The sequence below is a fragment of the Musca domestica genome, unplaced genomic scaffold (assembly GCF_030504385.1).
Source record: "Musca domestica strain aabys unplaced genomic scaffold, Musca_domestica.polishedcontigs.V.1.1 10, whole genome shotgun sequence".
Lineage (NCBI taxonomy): Eukaryota > Metazoa > Arthropoda > Insecta > Diptera > Muscidae > Musca > Musca domestica.
In genome coordinates, this window is record NW_026712115.1 from 6,032,670 (window position 1) to 6,054,929 (window position 22,260).

The 22,260-nt window shown below is 34.2% G+C and overlaps 2 protein-coding genes across 2 annotated transcripts; both read left to right on the plus strand.

Moving 5' to 3' along the window:
* The first annotated feature begins 308 nt into the window (after positions 1-308).
* LOC101896234 (putative mediator of RNA polymerase II transcription subunit 12) lies at positions 309-8,779 on the plus strand. The gene is made up of 4 exons (XM_005185615.4): positions 309-644; positions 7,505-7,741; positions 7,807-8,050; positions 8,113-8,779. The coding sequence occupies exons 1-4, from the start codon at positions 615-617 to the stop codon at positions 8,661-8,663; spliced, it is 1,062 nt and encodes a 353-aa protein (XP_005185672.1). The 5' UTR covers positions 309-614; the 3' UTR covers positions 8,664-8,779.
* Positions 8,780-19,487: 10,708 nt separating this feature from the next.
* On the plus strand, positions 19,488-20,331 carry LOC131803473 (uncharacterized). The gene is made up of 2 exons (XM_059124834.1): positions 19,488-19,850; positions 19,918-20,331. The coding sequence occupies exons 1-2, from the start codon at positions 19,580-19,582 to the stop codon at positions 20,328-20,330; spliced, it is 684 nt and encodes a 227-aa protein (XP_058980817.1). The 5' UTR covers positions 19,488-19,579; the 3' UTR covers position 20,331.
* Positions 20,332-22,260: the final 1,929 nt, after the last annotated feature.

Sequence of the window (22,260 nt, forward strand, 5' to 3'; positions counted from 1 at the left end):
CATTTCGGACACATCCCCGTTCCGTTGCTCCGACCGCTTGTGGTTGTTGCATTCCACAGATTCTGGGCCTGAAATGAAAAATAAAAAGAATAATGATCCAGTAGAAAATGTTTGCAGCTGGCTTTTAGCTTTTAATGCCGAAACCTCATAATGAGTTGGAGGTGGAGATGGAGTTGGAGATGGCATACTATGCGTACGTTTGCTCGTTTGTCTGTTGGGGTGCGTTCGTTCATGCCCTGCGGCATTTCCATTGTATAAATACGCAGCGCATTTGCCGATCTACAATTAGTTTATTTACAGAGCTCAAAGAGATAATTGCACAACTTCGAAGATATAACTCGAAGAACGTCTTCCAGATCAGAGATCCATCATAGCGACCGTTTACTGTGAATCAACCGCGTGCTCCGTGTTCTATGCTAATTACAATTGAAATCGAGAGTTGACTACAACAAATTCAAATTTGTCGAAATTGTCATTTGATTCTTTTTTTTGCTGTAATCAGTTTGAAACTAACAACAAATCGAAGTGAATGTAGTGAAAAATCCGGTCGGAAAACAAAGTTTGTTGTGATTGCATTTATTTGAGTGAAATATTTGAGAAATTTTCGCCTAAATATGGGAACAATGGAGAAAATTCGCTATCGGGTAAATTTTTTAAAAAATAAACAAATATATTTGGATTGAAACTTTGAAGCGGTCTCAACATATTTATAACTGTATCCAAAATTTCTTCGATATTACATTAAAGATCCTACGAATCTTTTGAATATATTGAGAGTATTTAATATATATTGGTAATAGATCTCAAAGAGATGCAAAGAATCGGTACAAATTTACGAAATCAGAATCAATATAAAGGTCAGATGTGCCACTTTTATGTACCACCGATTTCGTCGGAAAGTGCCTTTCAGTTTTAAAAACTATCGCGATTGAATGGAAATTTTGTAAATTTTCACACAAAAATTATGATTCATTTCATCCGTATCCGATGACCAACCTGACCCTCATCTTAACTTCAAGCAATTTCGGTACGAGACTAAAGACGGACACACATAGCTAGATCGATTCAGCTCAGCGAGATAGGAAGATCGATGTATAACATTGAGGATCTGGGACTCATATTTTCGAGGTGTTTCAATCTTCAATCAAAGTTAGTAGACATAGTATTTTGGGATACGATAAAGAAACAAGTAAACTTAAGTAAGGAAAAGTCTAAAGGCGGGCGGGGCGACTATATATTTAGTAGGGCTCCGTAACAAAAGAATTTATTTGAAGTATATCATACCACTTATTAACATTTGGATATAGAGCAGTTTTAGTTTGGTTTCAGAATTCGGTCGATGTGCCAAAATTCATGTCATTTGGACTGATATTGGCCATTTGTTACACAATTCACGCGAAATCGGTTGAAGACATGTATGGGAGCTATATCCAAATCTGAACCGATCTTGAGAAAATTTGGCAGACGTATTTCTGGGCTATATCTAATATCTGATACCAAACACGATTCTTGTTTGGTGCATTAAACGAATGTGGGGGACTTAAACACCAAATCGGATGAGCAGTTATAGTTTGTTTTCAGAATTCGGTCGATGTGTCAAAATGTGTCATTTGGACTTATATTGTCCATTTATCACATAATTAACCCAAAATCGATTGCAGATATATATGGGAGCTATATCCAAATCTTAACCGATCTTGAGAAAATTTGGCAGACGTATTTCTGGGCTAATATTAATATCTAAAACCAAACACGATTCTTGTGGGGTGCATTTTACGAATGTGGGGGACTTAAACACCAAATTGGATGAAGCATATATATGGGGGCAATAGCCATATCTGAACCGATTTTCATCAAACTTGATGTACTTACTTCTGAATTCGGTTGTATGTGCCAAAATGCAGGTTATTTGAATTTATATTGGCCATTTGGTGCACAATTAACCCGAAATCGGTTGAAGATATATGGGAGCTATATCTAAATCTGATCTGATTACTACAATTTTAATAGGGTTCGTCCTTGGGCCAAACAAATATTGTTTTGAAAATTTCATCTCGATCGGATAATAAATGCGACGTGCATTTTGTTCACAAGAATATATGAACGGGCGGACGGACAGACGGACTGACATGCATAAATCGACTCAGAAAGTGGTTATATGAAGATCCTCAAATCCAACTATAGGTCTATCTCGCTTCCTTCTCCATGTTACAAACAATTGCATAAAGACATAATACCCTTACCACTATCTAGCGTAGGGTACAACAGTTAAGCCGAACTTTAAATACCCTCCAGCATTTGGAAGGAATTGCAAATTATCCAAAAAAAAAAAATCGGTTGTTACAAATAGGCAATTTTTGACACAGGCCATACTCAACTACGAAATATGAATCAATTTCGGTGAACAATGTCACAACAACATCGAAATTCCGAATATTTGGGCTAAACGAAAACGTGGATTTTTACAGGCTGTAGAACCCATTATGAACTTCAAATACAAAATTTGAAACAATTTCGGTAAATATTGTCGCTAAAATCATCAAAATACCGAATATAGGGAGGTACCGTAATATGGGGGCTGTGCGAAAACGTGGACAAGTGAGAACAAATTTGTGATTTAGGACGAAGTATCTATTAAGAACTTCAAATCCCAAATTTTAAAAAAAATTCCGGTAAAAAGTGTGACACAAATCATCAAAATACCTAATATCTGGAGGTACAGTTATATGGGGACTATAGCAAAACTCAGACCTATATTGATAGTTCTATGCAAGGACGTTTCTTACGTAATGAGAAAACAAATTGTAAATTTATGCGAATTTTGGTTAAAATTGTGACTAGAACACCCAACAAAACTTAAATCAGTCGGTATAGTTATATGGGAGGCTATATAAAAACGTGGATCTATATAGCCCATTTTCAATACCACAAATCATGCACACCAAACACACATCTGAGTAAAATTTAATCAAACTACTTTATAACATTCGGAAGCTTGAGTGATTTCCACAGACGGCAGACAGATTGTGATATACACAATGTCAAAATGAGGACCTATATCAACAATTTTTTGCAAGTCAAAAACAAAATTTTAGACAATTTCGTTGAAAAAATTGGGGAAAGCCATCATAATACCGAATATGGGTGGTGCTGTCCAATGGGAGATGTGGACCTATATTAACTATAAAGGCCAAACTGGTTTGGAACCCGTAACAACCTTCAAATGCCAAATTCCCGACAATTCCGTTGAAAAATGTGCAGAAAATCGTCAAAATGCTTAAAATAAGTTATTTGGGCTATATACAAAAACAAACTCTACAAACTCTAAAGCCGACGTAGCCCATTTTTAAACTTTATATGAGTCCATACCTAAATCACTTCTATAAGTTTATTCTCAATTCCTTCGGAAGAAATCGTGATTAAATCGAATTAGAATTTTTCACAGTACATTTATGATTACTTTGATGAGTTACAAATGGAATGGCAAACTTAATATACCCTCAATGTTATGGTGGAGGGTATAAAAATAGGAAATAGGGCAGTCATAATTGCGCGAGATTGGTGTAAATTTGAAGTGGCATTTGTAAATTTTCTAACTGACTGATAAATATGTAAAAAATATACCTATAGCCCGAAAAGCTTGGTCCCATCTCTTTTAAATTTCGAATTATTAAATGTTTAATTTTCTGGTGTTCTGTACCTTATTTGATTCCCCCGGTTCTGAATTGAAATCGGTTAATTTGGATTTATATTCGCCATTTGGTGCACAATTAACCCGAAATCGGTTGAAGATATATGGGGGCTATATATGAATGAATGATCCGTTTATCACCAATTTCAATAGGGTTCGTCCTAGAGCCAAAAAATATTGTTTGGAAAATTTCATCTCAATCAGATATTAAATGCGACCTGCATTTTGTTCACAAGAATACATGGACAGACGGACTGACATGCATAAATCGACTCAGAAAGTCATTGCTTTTGGAGATGATCGCATAACAGTAAGGAGTTGCAATGGACCAAAAACTAAAAAAATTCCTGATTTTCCAGTTGCTCTACAGGTCGCAATTATAGACAAAAGGCGAACTTCTGGCTTTTTTATGATGATTTCTTTGTCGAATATAGTCAAATATCGTAGACAAGCAAGTCATGTAGATGAGTCTAAATTTGGAGATATAAAGGGGCATCTTGCTTTTGGAGACCATTTGGATTATATTAACTGTAAAATGGACCACAGCAACTAACAGCACGACGGAGTGCGTAAAATTTGGGCAAATGTCCCTGGTCAAAATGTCATAATTTCAAAAGGGAAATTTTCCAAAATGGATTTGGATATAAAGCAGCTTCTAACATATTGTACTGTCGTAGGGTAGTACAGGGTCGGCCCCGCACATCTATAGCCTTTGAATACTTGTTTCATAGTATGGAGGGTATATAAGGTTCGTTATTCTCATGTAACTCATCGAAATAATAATTTTAGACTTAACAAGTCTATATATTCTTGATCAGCGTATAATTCTAAGACGAGTTTGGAGAATTGTCTTAAATTTTACACAAGGAGTTCTTTGTGAGTACTTTACTCCCTGAAAGAGAATTGTCGATACAGGTCCACTATATCGTATGACCCCCATTTAACGGTACCTCCCAATATTCGGTATTTTCATGATTTTAGCGACATTATTCACCGGCATTGTTTCAAATAGCAGCGACATTATTCAACGGAATTGTTGAGTGGTATTTTTCGACGGTTTTTTTTTTGACATTTTTCAGCCCGACGGAACTTAGCTGCTATTTTACTTTTTCACGATTTTCAGGAATTTTGCAAAGGAGCAAGGCTAGGATCAGAATAAATGCGCATTGGAATGAAACAAAAAGTGCCTACATGTTGAAGTTCTTAATTAAGATCAGCGCTGAAGCCTAGCATTTTGAATGAACATCGGATAATATCGAGCTGATTAAATGGACCACAATTTGTGTGAAAAAATATAAAACTTACCGAAATAATAATGTTTTCAATATGGAACAAAAACTTTGAATGTGAAATTTCTGTTCTTTCCGAGAGAGAGAGAATTAGATATTTGTCATAGTAGGAATATCTGCTTCGTCAAATATCGATAGAATTAGGTTCAATATTTGCGCTTATAATGTAGTACATATTGGGTTGTTTCTTAGGTGCCCCTTCATTCTAGTCAAAAGAGTTTCGGATCTGCAGAAACTTCGCAAATTATAGTGTTGTAGGGTATCAAAAGTTCGCCCTCCCGATAATAGCATTTGTTACTTGTTAGATCTATTTTTAAAATCTTGAATATTTTGAATTTTGTAGCACGTGTAATTGTACATCTATGCATAAAAGAAAGTTGTATTAGTTAATACGCTTATAACTCAAGAACCGCTGGTCTGATTTTAACGATTCAGACAAATTCGGAATTGTCTCTTGGTAAAAAAGAATAAAATCAAAAATAGAAAAAAAAAACGCGTAAAAATGTTTAGTTTAAAAATTTTGAAATGTACAATCGTAATGTTTTATATTGCACGATTTTTTTTCCATTTTGACTTACTATATTTGTACAGTTTATTTTCTTTTTGAGTTATAATATGATGTGTAGTCTTCTTGGGGTAGTAGAAAGCCACAACGGAAAAACATGTTATTTATAGATTTTACGATTTATTTGGTAAGTGGAACTATACGAATAATATCATATTAGAAGAGGACATAAAATAAAGAATTATTTTCACCATATAAAAAAGTTGTGTTAATTATTACGCTTATAACTCAAGAACGTCTCAATGGATTTTGACAATTCATACAATTTTGAAATAGTATCTTGGCAAAAAATAATCGCATGAAAATATGCCGATTAAAACAATAAACAAAAAACAAACAAAGCAAAAAACAATTTTGTCGTGTTTTTTTTTTTGTCAATTTGGCATATTTTTATTGTTTTAATTCTGAATGAAAAATATTAAAACTGAAACGAGTGCGCAATACGATGTTAAATTGCGATCTCTCATGTATAAAATTGGCATCTACCTTTCAACTCTAGGACCTACATCGTGCTTCAGCTGGAAGATACGAACACATTAAAAAAAAAATGACCGACAAAGCGTTATGGGGCTCATTTCAACTTTTTTCATATGACAATAATCCGTCCAATAAGAACTCAAAATGCAAAATTCATTGGGACTGTAATCAGTTAAATACCGAAAATAGTAAAGCGAATTGGAAATTTAGTAAGAAACATATTTGTGTCCTTCAAGAATTTCTTCCCAAATTTTTAAGATACCTTAAATCGCTTTTGAAGTCATGATATGGGTCATGATCCCCGGATAAGGGTACAATCCGATTTCAAGTATATATTTTTTATTTTTTTTTTTCGGGGTCTTGAAGAGTTTTTTGGCCTTATTTTGGCATCTTGGTTTCTAAGGGGGTAGAAAACCTCTCCGCATAAAATTTTCAATTTTCGGAATATGACCCATCTTGGTAATCAAATTCATCGATTGATTTTGGCCCTGGGATGGAGAACTATTATACAGATAATTGTCTACATATGCATTTATTTAAGTCCACTTTCCCAACCAATGTGTAGTCAGAAAAGAAAATTTTGTATTCTATTGAATTTTTACCTCCAAGAGAATATTGGTTGGGAACGTATATTTGGGATGTACGTCTATATGAAATAAATTCGGAAATCTCAAACTGGGATAGAAACATGAAAAAATTAAGAATAATAGAAAGTGGATCAGGACAGAAATCGTCATTGAATTATACTATGATGAAAAACATGGGGTCTTCAACGCACAATTTAAATGACAAAAAAATTAATTCCATTCTTCCGGTAAAATATATATTTGAATATTCTGAAATCATTCCGCCCCTAATTATGAGGTGGATAAAACTAAATACCACACAGCACAATATTCTAAACGTTGGAAATACAAATTCCAAAGTACAGCTCATTTGAATGGAAACTGATGTTAAGCTTTTTACTATACCAAAAATTGAGCTAAGATTTCATATGGGGCTATTATCAGACTAATATAATATAATCATATAATTCCTAAAACCCTGAACATCAATTATAATATTTGCCATGAATTTACATTTAGAAATAACTATGGAGTCATTACTTATAATAACAATTGTGCCGCTTACATAAGTACGTAAATTATTATGCTTCAAAAAATATGTATTAAAGCCTAAAAGTAAGGGGCCGACAACGCGGATCGGGCCAGCTACTCATTATTATAAAGCGATCAGTCAGTTTTTACACCTTCGTGATTGATCGGTCAAACAAGATCATTGAAATTTGCATGGGAATCGACCTTTATGAAGATGTATTTTAACATTTTGTAAATATTTTTTACCGCTACAGAAAGTGGTAGAATCCTTAAATGTCGTTTTTGCATTATCTGATTTCGTCATTGTACGAGTATTGTCCAAACTTGTTAAAGCATTTTCCCAATAAATATTCTCTATTCATAATATTCGATTTTCTCTTTGCAGTTTTTTACAGTTTTTCTATTGACCTTAGCTGTGTTGCTGAATACATGCCAGTCTCAACAGAATACTCTTTTCAATCAATCACCATTCCAACGACAGACACCTAATTTCCAGCGTCAACAGTTGCGGCAACGTCAACAATTACAACTGCAGCAACCGCAACAACAATCACCGTTCCCCGTAAATCCCCTGGCACCGGGTATTAATCCCCTGCAGCCTATATCACCACTCTTACCACAGGTGTGTAAATAAATCGAGAATTTGGAGAGAGAAAATAAATAATAGTATCTCTCTATTTTTCACAGAGCATCTATCGAAATTACAATCAGAATTTTGTACCCATAACGGCATATCAAAACGAACTGAACTACGATGGCAGCTTTCAATATGGTTATGCGGCTGGCGATGGAACAACTGCTCAAGCTCAGGGTTATGTAAAGAATTTAGGACTGGGTGAAGCCGTGGAGGCACAAGTTGTTCAAGGTTCTTATTCCTATACTTCACCCGAGGGAACCCCGATAACAGTGCGTTATATTGCCGATGAAAATGGTATGTATCAGAGTATTTATGTTATTCCTACCACCTTACTCAATTAAATATTTTTTTAAAAGGTTTCCGGGCCGAAGGTGCCCACATACCCACGCCACCACCCATACCCGATGCCATTGCAAAGTCTCTACAGTTCATTGCTAGCTCTCAACCCTATCAAGATGGCATTAGTCCAAACCTGAATCCATATCAAACACCCTATAGACAATTCTCCAATGTATTGAGACCGGGCCAAACACAGCTGACACCATTGCAATTGCAACAACAGCAACGTTTCCTGCAGCAACAACAAAACTCCGGACAATATCAACAAGACTCTCAGTTTGGTTATCCTCAAACATCGCTGCAATCGGGCTCCAATCAATTTCAGTCTACACCCCAGGCAGGTTCACAAGGCAACTTTTTGCAGCAACAAAATCTACAGCAACAACAACAGCAGCAACATTTAAACAAGCAACAACAACAGGGCGATCAACAGCAACAACAGCAGCAGCAATTGACTACACAGGAACTGAGAGCGAGACCTAACCAGCTTGTAAATCCTTTCGGATACAATAACCCTTATCGGAGATTTAAGAAATCCGCCACGAAATCATCGACGAAACAGGATTGAAGACGACTGCACCACGAATCAAGCGAATGAAACTGACCTTGTATCTATTTGTGTATCTGTATGTTAATGTCTGTTAAAATGTTTGTGCAACAACAACAAAAATAAACGGTTGTTGTCTATATATATATATTTAAACTAAGCATCTCTCTATATGATTGTTAATAATGATAATTATCATTTAACTCATCAGTATTATTAACATTAAGTATCGCATCAATCGCATGAAAATACATGCAACAAAAATCCACATTTAGATGTTTTATTTTAATAAATATTAAAGCATACTTTTAGGATCGGCTTTTAACCAATGGGGTGCAATAGGGTGATACATCTAAGATCAAAACTTTATGTGTGCTGTACATTGTAAATGAGTCTTAGATGAATATCTGTAAATTTTATACTAGAGGGCGCCAGTCAAGTCTATGTAATTGCAATGCACCAAAATAAATGAAGACCAAAGTGTTCCTCCATATCTACTCCATAATTTTTATACCCTTCACTATAGTATGGAGGGTATAATAAGTTTGCCATTCCGATTGTAAGACCTCGAAATACACATTTTAGCCCCAACAAAGTATATATATTCTTGATCAGCATACAATTCTATATCAATTTAGCGATGTCCGTTCGTCTGTGGAAATCACTCTAGCTTCCGAACGAATTGAAGTAGATTGATAAAATTTTACTCAAATGTATGTTATGTCTGCTGGGCTTTTGATATTGAAAATGGGCCATGTACGTCCACGTTTTGGTAAAGCCCCCATATAACGGTATCTCCCGATATTCGGTATTTTGATGATTTTAGCGACATTATTTATCGGAATTGTTTCAAATTTGGTATTTAAAGTTCGTAATGGATACTGCAGCCTAAGACAGAAAATTGTTTGTGCAAGTCCACGTCTTCGTATAGCCCCCATATAACGGTACCTCTGATATTAGGTTCTTTCTTTATTTTAACGACATTATGCAACGGAATTCTTTCAAATTTTATATTTGAAGTTTGAAATGAATACTACAGCCTATGACAGAAAATTGTCTGTGCAGGTTCACGTCTTCGTATAGCCCCTATATAACGGTACCTCCCTATATTCTGTATTTTGATGATTTTAGCTACATTATTCACCGATTTTTTTTTAAGTTTCGCATTTGAATATTGTAATGGCTTATGATAAAAGTTACCTATGCAGGTTCATGTCGTCGTATAGACCCTAATATAACAGCTACATTCTGTATTTTTAAGATTTTAACAGAATTTTTAACGGTTTTTATTGTTTTTGAGAATTGTCAAATTCGTTCCAAATGCTGGAGGGTATTCAAAGTAAGGCCCGGCCGAACTTACAGCTTTTTTACTTGTTACATTTTTTACAGGATGAGATAAAAAACTGCAAATGCCATCATTTACACATTTTTTAATTTTATTGAACGAAAGCAAAAAATGTAGAAAATGGCATCAAATTTTAGAATAACTTTAGATTTGTTCGAATTGATCAGCTTTGACACAAATTATGACTTTCAAACGGCTTGAGGTGATCGTTACTTTGGCATTTTTAGTGGCAACCTTGCCAGGAATCCAGAGATTTTGGTGGCCTTGCTTTTCAATCCAGATATCCAGGTATCCAGAGATTTTGTTGGCGCGTGCTGAGTGCGATGGTACTGAGTCCTGTTGGAATGTCCAAGGTCTGTGGCCAAAATGTTTGCGTGCCCAAGGCTTTAATACACCCTCCAGAATATTTTCTCGATAATATTCGGCATTTATTCTGATGCCACGGTCGGAAAGCGACCATCGGCTGTTATGGCGACCCACACCATCACCATGGCCGGCGCTTGAGTTCTAGTGGCCAACCGAATGTGAACATTTTCAGTTGACCTCTTTGACATGTAAACACGATCTTTTTATTTGTTTACAAACTGCTGGACAACGAATGTTTTCTCATCGGAGAAAACCAAATTCGGCAGTTCACCACTTTCAGCCAAGCGATGCAACTCTTTAGCTCTTTTGAGTCTACTTACTTTCTGTTGCGGTGTAAGTACTTGTATTTTTTGGAATTTCAACGGCTTTACCCCAAGCTGATTTTTCAATATTTGCGAATGGAATATTGCGATATGTTCAGCTCACGAGCCATTTTTCGGCCATTGCGACGCGGGTTTTGATCAAGTCGCATCCTTACTTTTCAAACCAATTCTGCTGATCTTGTTGTTTTCTTCCGTCCGCATCTTTGACGTCGGGCTACGCTACCAGTATCACGGTAACGAGCAATGGTACGAGACACAAAAGATTTATTCACATTTATATGCTGTCACTTGTGGTTTTTCAGCCAAATATAAAGAAATCACACTATCACGCTTGAAATCCAGCACGAATAACTTTTTTCTGGATAATTCTCAACAAAATGCTTTTGTACGCTTATAAACAATATAATGAGCTGTCAATGGAATAATTTTAACAGCTGTCGGACGAGTGACTTCGAACTGACAGCAGTCTGAAGTTGGTTGCAGTTGTTTCATCTCACCCTGTATATATACAAAAAGGAAATTGTTTGTACGTTTGTTTATTTGATTCAAAAACTGTTGAACAGATTTTCCTGAAAACTTTCCGAATATACTACAGCATCGCCTGAAAGTAACGTAGGCTATATAATTTTTTAAAATTCCACATTGAACTGAAGATATAGCGTAGGAATCGGAAGTACCTCTAGAAAATTTAGTCAGTAAGTCTCCAAATTTAGAATGTGTAACGGAAATCGGAACAAAAATAAATTTGCCAAATTATTTTGTAATCGGTTAAGAGTTGAATATAGCTACCATATATATTTTCGGCCGATCTCACATATTTGATGCAACAAACCACTGAATGTTTGTCCGATTCCAATGAAATTTAGAATGAGTGACGGCTAGTATTGTTTAATAACATTTAAATCGGACAAAGATATATATGAAAGGAATGTCTGAATAGAAAGAATACGTTGTACCGTAATGTAGTACAGTAACATAAAAATGGAGCAATACTCACTTCAAGAGTGCATTGAAATTCTAAAAATTCACTTGAAAAATGGGGCAGTTCGTCAAACTAAAGCATTTTTGGGTAGTCGAGAAGCATCTTGTCGGAACGCAGCTCCGACCAATTGATACAAAATTTTGCATATTCGTTCAACTTGGCCCTATAACTCACTAAACAGTGATGTGTTTTGGGTGCATCGGCTTTTCTGTGTCCCAAATGCTACAATGGTCTGAACTGTATATGCTGTAATCAAATGTCATTTCTTAAGTATATCCCTCGGTTTATTCCACTACCTGAAACTCGCCATTTTGCATATTTCTGCCACTACCTACGAAGCCCTAATATTTAGATTTTAGAATATTTTTTCGTCAATAATTGTGTAACATTGGCTCACCGACGTAGCCGAATTCTCCCTTCGAGAGTTATCGTGCGCACCAGCCAGACAGACGGACATAGCTAGATCGACTCCAAATGTCCTGACACGTATTTGGCAAAAAGGCCTAGGGTCTAAATCCGTCCTTTTTTCTGCATATTACACCCAAATGCACAGACATAATAGGTTGTACTATTGCGTGGCGTGGATGACAATTTTTAAAATTCAATTCAAAAAGATTCTTCAATTCATCTATCTAGAGATGATTACTATTTTTAATGGTCAGAGTTCTATGTGACCGTCGCACAGTGGGGTGAGATCCCCAAAAACGGAAACTAATTCTATAGCTCTGGAATGCATATATTTTTGACCTATTTTACTATATATCCAATTTCTTGGCTATCAGCATCACTTTAATGGCCAGAAGTGACCTAATGTATTTTTGATTTAGCTGCGATTAAAAATATTCACAGTTTAGTGGAAATTTTCGTATCTTTTTACATAAAATTTAGGATCTATTTTACCCGCTAAATACTGTTCGGCAAATTGGTAGGCTTCTGCCCAGTCCTAAACTTTAACTACATATAAATTTCAGCGTCGATTGGTTCATAATTGTGGCCTATAGGACAACTGCAAAATCTGGGAAATGTTCCGTTTTTGGTCTATTTCAACCCCTAAATATTTTGAAAAAATAAGGTTCTTTTCTGACTTCCATTTTCAATTTCATGAGAATCGGACCATAATTGCGACTTGTAGCTTGATTACAAATTAACATGGACAGATGGACAGACGAACGGACGGACATCATAGCTTGATCGACTCAGCTCGGCGGGATAGGAAGATCCATATATAGATTCCTTTGTGGGGGACAATATTTCAAGTTGTTACATAATTTTTGGCTCAATCAAACTTATAATACACCCAACACATAGTGTTCATTCGTACAGGGTAAAATATACATTTTTTAGTTCCACTTACCCACTTTCACTTACCCAATAAACACAAAAATAGTAAAAATGCTGTAAGTTCGGCCGGGCCTTACTTTGAATACCCTCCAGCATTTGGAACGAATTTGACAATTCTCAAAAACAATAAAAATCGTTAAAAATTCAAAATACCGAATATCGGGAGGTACCGTTATATGGAGCCTATACGAAGATGTGGACCTGCACAGACAATTTTCTTTCTTAGGCTGTAGTATCCATTACGAACTTCAAATACCAAATTTGACACAATTCCGCTGAATAATATCGCTAAAATCATCAAAATACCGAATAAGGGGAGGTATCGTTATATGGGAGCTATACGAAGACGTGAACCTGCACAGACAATTTTCTGTCATAGGCTGTAGTATCTATTATGAACTACAAATAACAAACTTGAAACAATTCCGGTGAATATTGTCGCAAAATACCGATATCGGGGGGTACCGGAATATAGAATACTAGCAAATGCCCGCTACTTCGTACGCGGAAAAAAGGATTTATATTATAACCTCCATTTATAAGGGAGTTTTTATGCAATTTCAAAATTTCGCTGATTGCAATCCCAATTGATTTTGCATTTGAGTTCTCATTGGACATATCGTCATATCATATTTTGAAATCTCACATTTTAACGCGATTTTTTGGGATTTTATCATTTTCTTCCAAGAGACAATTTGGATTTGTCTGAATCGTTAAAATCAGCGGTTCTTGAGTTAAAAGCGTAGTAACTAACACAACTTTCTTTTATATGTAATATGTAGATTTTCACTCACTTAAAACCGAAATTTACCAAATTTTATACCATTTAGTACAGTTTATACACTAAATACACATTTCCATAACCACATCCTTACTGTAACCCCTTTTCAAAAAATTGATTTTCTCACCAAATTACAAGATTATACATGGAGAAAATTCTAAAATTTGTAGATATGTTGAAATTTCTGTGTAAGATTTTTACCACCCAAATACACATTTTTAGCCAAATCCTTTGAAATATGGTAAAATCACTACTACTGCGAAACATCGACCTACATTGAAAACTTTCTTCACGCCTTATAATCCAAGATGACAAATAGAGGCCAAATCAAAAATATAGCAGAACAATATAGCATTTCAAACTGAAAAAATTTTCGCGTGATTTAAATAAGTAAAAATAGTTTTATCCATCTCAAATAAGGGCCAAAAATAGAAAAAAAGTGAGGAAGACCCCAAAAATAGCTTAAATCATACGATGGTTATATAAATATGAAAGAAGTAGGTCCACGCTTTGAAATGAGCCCCATTAGGCTTTTTCGGTCATTTTTGTTTGTTTTAATGTGTACGCATCTTCTAGCTGAAGCACGATGTCGGCCCTGGAGTTGAAAGGTAGATGTCAGTTAATATCGTATTTCGCACTTATTTGATTTTTTTGGTGAAAAATTGTATATAGTGAAAAATTATTCTTTATTTTGTTCACAAAAAAACATTGAATTCAATGTGATAATACAAATTGAAAAAAAAAAATTGACAAAAGAAGAATAACAAATTGAAAAAATCTTCAACTTGTTCGCTGATTTTTTACAGCAAATGTTTAAAGATCCTTACAAAGTTTGTCAATAGAATGTACTATTATTTTAAAATTCGATTCCATTGATTTTTTTTTTCGATTTTTTCCCGATTTGAGAATTTTTGCAATAATATCTCTTTTTTCGTGATTTTTTAGCGATTTAGAAAAAGTAATTATCCTTTAACTGTGGTGTGACCACGTTAAATTATTTCGACATTTGAAAAGTCAAAATGAAAATGTTAATATATCACATTTTTACGCGATTTTTTTGGATATTATCCTTTTCGGACAGGAGACAATTCCGACGTTGTATGAATCGTTAAAATCAGTCCAGCGGTTCTTAAGTTATAAGCGTAGTAACTAACACAAATTTCTTATATATATATAGATATATATTTTGTTGTATCTGACATGAGTATTTTGGGAAGTTACAAACGGAGTGATAAAATTAATATACCCTCCATAAGTCAAAATAGAAGAAAATCATGCAAAATTAAATATTACAATTGTACATTTCAAAAGTTAAAATAAAAATTTTCAAACTTCAAATTCTTACGCGTTTTTTTTTTAATTTTTTCCTTTTTCTGCCAAGAGACAATTCTGACGTTGTCTAAATTTGTCAAACCAGATCAGCGGTTCTCAATTATAAGCGTAGTAGCTAACACAACTTTATTTTTATACCCTACAACACTATGTGTTTTAGTGGGTGAAATAGACCATAACATTTGTGTTAAATAAAAGTCAAATTTTGCATTAAACCGCGAATATTTTTAATCCCGACGAAATCACAAATAGGCAAACAGGTCAATTCTGACCGTTACGTCGATGCCGATAGTAAATATATATACATATATATATAATATATATATATATAATATATATATATATATATATATATATATATATATATATATATATATATATATATATATATATATTTAGTATCGGGATGTTAGCTATAATGCTTATATCTTAAGTACGGCTGGACCGATTTTGACAAATTTTGTCAATACAGAATGCCCTCTTGGCATATAAGTATAAAATCTAAAAAAATCGCATAAAAATATGTCAATAATGATGTTAATATAGGTATTGTAGTATTTTGTGACATTTTTTATATTTTTTTTCATATTTTTTATCGCATGCGATTTTTTCAATTTGACTTATAATGTTGAAGTATACATTTTGTAATATTTTTTTCATCTTACAACACAGGTTGGTGTTATTATATACAGATTGCAATTATCGTCCAATCCTCACGAAAATTTTCATAAGGGTAGGGCTAGGTTTATTGTTTTTAAAGATGTCCGCAATATATTTAGGGATTGAAATGGACCAAAAACTGAAAATGTCCCTGATTTTTAAAGCAATGGACACGAAATCTCTCATGAAGTTAGAGTTTAGGTCAGGGGGTAGAATGGACCACTATTTTGTGTAAAAAATACAAAAATTACTTACAGGCGATATCCCAAATACACAAAATTCGAAATTCTGGCTTTTTTAATGCTGATTTCGTTGACGAATATAGCCATATATCGTAGACAAGCAAATCATATATATGAGACTAAATTTTGAGATACAGAGGGAGATGATCGGAAAATAATTAGGGGTTCAAATTAATTGAAATTGAAACCAATCGACACGGAGTTTTGCATGAGAAGAGAGTTCAGGACAGAGAAGAAGTTTAGCATTTTGGATGACCATTGGTTTATATTTAGCTGTAAAATGGATCACAACAACTTACAGCACGACGGAATGGATTTGGACATAAGGGGGCTTCTAACATATTGTAGTGTTGTAGGGTATCACATAGTCGGCCCCGCACGACTATAGCCTTTGCTTACTTGTTTATATATGTAGACATACACAAAATTAAAAGAAGTCGGGCAAACTTAAAAAAAATGTTATCAGCTGGTAGTTCTAACTTAAATTTTTATTGTACCATGGATATACCTATAGCTGCCATGTACAAAGGCTTTAACTAGTAAAGACTAGAAAAATGCATTCTGAACAAATGGTTTGTGGCTACAATATCTTCAATAACAGCTCATGACAGATGCATATTGATATAAAAGACACAAGTACAGAAAATAATGACGGATAAAAGTTTGAAAAATGAAATTCTATTCCATTCCATTGACCTTCCCGATTGATTTCCATGCTCTTAGCGGTTTAAATTATTTAATAGTGGCAACTACGTTGTTACGATATCATAACAACAGAAGTATTTACACCTGGTGACAATATTTTGACTCTGACTTGTTCTATCTTTATACTTCTGCGTCTTTGTCATGTATATGTTTCGTCAGATTTTCTATTTAACCCTTCCCAAAGTCATAATATGCACTGTATAGCAAAACGATTTGGTAAATGAATTGAAATACGGAATAAAAATGCCGACTCTGATTTAGATATAGTTTAGTTTCAAAAGTTTATCAGTTCAAAACGATCATAGTTGGCATTATTTAATTTCACACAAATTTCCAATATGAATTAATTCCCATGGTTCGACCCTTACTAAATTTAGCATGGAATTAGGGTCGAAAAAAAAAAGATTGTAGTTATTGTATTAAGTGTTTGAAATAAACCAAAAACAGAATTTTGGGAGAGGGAAGAGACCTACAATTTTACATGGCCAGCAAATGATGATGATTTAACAAGAAGAGCAAACACAACAGCCTCCGCTTGTTGGTATCTGTGTTCTAAAGCCTCCGTCGTGGCGTAGAGGTGTTGCCCGAATATGCCAGTTGGCATATTCCGAAAATTATGTTAAAAGGTATTAAATATTTAAAACCGCGATCCAAATGGTCGTTTTCAAGCAGCGTTCGAAAATAAACATTATGGTACAGTACCATAGTGTTCTGTACCGTACCGAGGTGGAGTGGTACACTACGATAGTGTACCGTACCGGAACACAACCCTTAAAAAATATTTTAGTGATACTGTACCGGAGCACAACGATAATCGTACTGTACCGCAGTCGGAGCACTAAAAACGTAGTGTTCCGCAGTCGGAGCACTAAAAAATCGTAGTGTTCCGCAGTCGGATCACTACAAAATCGTAGTGTACCACATGGCGGAACATTAAAAAAAATAATGTACCGGTAGTGTACCACATGAGTGTTGTTTACGATTTGGGAAAAATTGAATGTTTGATGTTTTTTATAATGTAAATATAAATAATACAATTCAATATTATGAAAATAATTGCTGGATTTATTTTCTTTGCGAAATTGAAGAAAGTATAAAAATATGAGATTAGGTAGAAAGGATAAAAAGGAAAATTAAATTGAAAATTTAAATTCTCCGTGAAAAAGGGTATTTTAGTGGTTGCCACAAGTCTTTATGGATACGCATGAAATTCGGCATATTGCGTTATATATGAACCAGTAAAAAGGTTCATTCAATTAAAAACAAAAATTCTACGAATGAATGCAAGAATATGGGTAATAAAAGTTAGTGCCATAAAATTGTATATTTTGGTAAAAGGTCAAGTTTGTTTCATTATCTTAGGTGGGCCGCTAAATGAAATCAATGAATGGTTTTTATGCAGATTATGTACCTGTTACTTTGTGGTACTGAAAAATCCGTGAATGTAGGTGCAAAAAATTAAATATTTTTTAAAGTATGGCTGAGGGTTTAAAATCAGTTTTATGGTTTAGCCTTAAATAAAACCAAACATTGTACAGGTACCACATCAACATATGTGCTGATATCCAGAATATAGTTTGCCACAATTTCGCATCGGAGTACAGGTAGTATTTTATTATTAAGAACAATATTTGTTACAACATATGCAAAAAAGCCGATATCCTGCTGTTTAGTTCTTCTCAAACGTTCAGCAAATAATTACAAAAATGCCGCGACCTAAAAATATTATTCTTTTAGATATGTTCAATACAAATGAATCAAACGAAGTTGTGTGTAATTTGCAAAGTTGTAAGAACAAGATTTTAAGTGTACATTCCGGAAATATAGAAAGACACTTAAAGAGATCACATCACATGAGCAATATGCAAACTATATTGAACAAAAACGTGCAATGAAATTACAAAATTGTGTTAACGAAGTATTACTGCGAAGAAATGTAAATCCGAGGAACATCGAACTAGCAATAGTGGAACTATTCACCAAAAATGGACGTCCTCTGCATATGGCCGAAGATAGGGCCTTCAAAATTCTTATGGAACCAGTTTTAAGTTTGCTCGGAATAACAGTCAATGAGCATAATATAATGGAGCGAATTATCGCATTTTCCACAAATATTAAAACGGAAATATCTAATGATTTAAAAGGGACATTGTTTTCTCTTAAGATTGATGTAGCAACCAGGTGGGATTTGAGCATGCTCGGTATAAATGTTCAATACATCAAAAATGGTAAAATCATTGTTAAAACATTGGCAGTAAAAGAGCTGAAATCAAGTCATACCGGTGAATATATAAAATCTATTATATTGGAAGTTCTAAGAGAATATGGTGTTGATGTACGCAACATTTTTACCATTACAACCGACAATGGATCTAACATGTTAAAAACGGTAAAAGTGCTGAATTCGGAGTTACAAATGCTTATGGAAGAGGAATCTCAGGATAGCGAAGAAGAAGTTGATTGTGAAATATCGATTTATGAAATTGAGTCAATCGACTTTAATATATCCTCACACCATATTACTAACATTCGTTGTGGCGCCCATACGCTGCAGCTGTGTGTAAATGATGTTCTAAAACAGCCTACAATAAAAGAAAAAACTGAAAACCTAAGACTCGTAGTGAAAAAACTTCGAAGTAAAACGTATATGAGTATTTTTAAAAATGGGCTCCACAAGAAACCTATAATTGACTGTATAACAAGATGGAATTCAACATACAATATGATTGAAAGACTGCTGGAAATAAGAGAAGTTGTAACTACATGAAGCAAGGATAATTCGAAATTATTCATTAGTTCTGCTGACTGGTCTTTCGCAAGTGAATTTGTTGGAATATTTAAACCTATTTACACAGCTACAATGAAACTACAAACTGAACAGCTGTGTTATAGCGAACTATATATTGTAATAATGGATATTACATTCCAAATAGATGCTTTACCAAATACCGAAATGAAAGGGATACTGAAAGAATCATTGAAGACAAGAATGGATAAACTTTTTGATAACGAACTTTTCAACGCAGCCGTGTATTTGGATCCACGTATTAAAGTCTGTATGACAAGCGAACAGAAAACTAGAGCGCAGATGTACATAGTGTGGTTATATAAGCGAATATACTCAAAAGAAGGTACGTTTGCTATATTAATACCAAAAATACATACATATGTTTTTAACTATTACCCTTATTTCTTCAGATTCTACAACAGACAATACGGCCTGCACAATACTGGATGAAACTCCATCAACAAGTAATGCATGCACACCGAAATCCTTTTCCGATTACCTGCAAACTTTAGATCCTACCACGCCTACACAGAGTTCTTCAAACATTGATAATTTTGAATCCGATCTATCCACTTATGAAAGAAAATCAAGATTGCCACTAAATGCAAATATTTTACAATATTGGGATTCTTCAAACATTATTAGTGGCATTGCGAATATTTTACTGGCAATACCATCAACACAAGTAAGCGTGGAACGCTTATTTTCAGTTATGAAATATATGTTATCCGATCAGCGCAATCGATTGTCACCGTTAAATTTGGAGCATATATTAATGGTAAAAGCCAATGGGATTTTTAATTACCAATTGGGATCAGATTAATGTTCTTACTGGTGTACTTATATTTTTAGTTTATTACATTTCCTTTTTTACTTTCTATTTATATTATGTTTATTATATTTAACTTGTTTAATTAATTCAATTTTTATTAAAAAATACATTTATGTAATAACAATTAAATACTTATAAATAAATCAGTATTAAGTATGTTTCATTGAGATATGACAGTACGTTGTTTTATTTGTTCTTTAATTTCCACTTATACAAAGAGTGATACTAATATCGAATTTTGTGTAATTTTGCAAGGTTGGATAATCTTTAATTTCTTTTATTATAATCATTTTATTAATTAAACCTTTAAAAAATTAAACCTTTAATATTATTTTCCCAAATCATAAAAAAGCGTATTGATGCCAGTACATTTTTTTAATGTGGTACACTACGATTTTTTAGTGCTCCGATTGCGGAACACTACGTTTTTTAGTGCTCCGACTCCGGAACACTACGATTTTTTAGTGCTCCGACTGCGGTACACTACGATTTTTTAGTGCTCCGACTGCGGTACAGTACGATTATCGTTGTGTTCCGGTACAGTATCACTAAAATATTTTTTAGTGGTAGTGTACCGGTACACTACCGCTAAAAAAAATTTTTAGTGATACTGTACCGGTACAGTACACTATGTTAGTGTACTGTTTATTTTCGAACGCTGTTTTCAAGAAGCCTTTACAAATATAAAACATACTAAGATGCCCAGGTCAAAAACTACAGGGGGCATGAAATATGATAACACGAAATCTACCAAAATGCATTTGGACATAAGGAGGTTTGCAACACATTATAGTGTTGCGGGGTATCATATGGTAGGAACGACCACAGTCCTTACTCACTTGTTGTACATAAGTTGAGTGGGGTACATTTGAAAATTTCTTAACTGTATAATTTCATTTCAAAAAGTACCAAATTTAAATTCTTTTAAGAGATTTGCGTACGGAATACCCTTATGCAAAATATCAACGTACAAACTCTTATCAAGCACTCTATAAAATTGTCTCAATTTCGTCTCTTTTAGCTCTTTCCGTAAAGATTGAAACAAAACTCGATTTAATTTTGACATCTTAATCCAAAAGAGAAATACTAATTTCCATGGTTTTAGATCTAACAATATTCTATGTTGTACTATAAAGTACTTTTCAAACGAAGTCACAATTCAAGATAAATGAAAAACAAGCCACACTGTTCTATAAATGAATTCCCTCTAAAAAATTTTATATTTATACCCTACAACACTATGTGTGGGGGTATTATAAGTTTGATTGGGCCAAAAATTATGTAACACCTCGAAATATTGGTTTTCCATATAGGAAAGTATATATGGATCTTCCTAGCTCGCCGAGCTGAGTCGTTCTAGCTATGTATGTCCGTCCGTCCGTCTGTCCATGTTAATTTGTAATCACTCTGCAGGTCGCAATAATGGCCCGATCTTCACGAAATTTAGAATGTAGGCGGGGTTAAGGTCAGAATAGAACCATATTTCTTCTGGAGATTATCGCATAATATTTAGGGGTCGAAATGGACCAAAAACTGAAACAAAAAATTTTGCAGTTGCGACGGAACGACGACGCGGAAATTAGCATGGGGCTAGGCTTTAGGCTGGGCAGAAGCCTTCTAATTTTGATGGTCATCGGATAATATTCAGTGGGTGAAATAGACTATAACATTTGTGTTAAATAAATGTTTTTAGGCCCGGCGAAATCACAAATAGGCGAACAGGTCAATTCTGACCGTTACGTAGATGCCGATAGTAAATATATCACATATATATAGCGAAATATATACAATGTGTATAAACAAAACAAGTAAAAAAGCTGTAAGTTCGGCCGGGCCGAACTTTTAATACCCTCCACCATTTGGTATAAATTTGGCAATTTCCAAAAAAAATAAATAAATAAAATAAAAAAAAAATCCTTTA

Excerpts from the sequence above, each read along its gene's own strand:
- LOC131803473 (XM_059124834.1), top strand. The coding sequence starts at position 19,580 with ATGAAACTACAAACTGAACAGCTGTGTTATAGCGAACTATATATTGTA. Across the intron at positions 19,851-19,917 it reads GCGAATATACTCAAAAGAAG|ATTCTACAACAGACAATACG; the intron begins GTACGTTTGCTA and ends TTATTTCTTCAG.
- LOC101896234 (XM_005185615.4), top strand. The coding sequence starts at position 615 with ATGGGAACAATGGAGAAAATTCGCTATCGG. Across the intron at positions 645-7,504 it reads TGGAGAAAATTCGCTATCGG|TTTTTTACAGTTTTTCTATT; the intron begins GTAAATTTTTTA and ends TTCTCTTTGCAG. Across the intron at positions 7,742-7,806 it reads TATCACCACTCTTACCACAG|AGCATCTATCGAAATTACAA; the intron begins GTGTGTAAATAA and ends TATTTTTCACAG.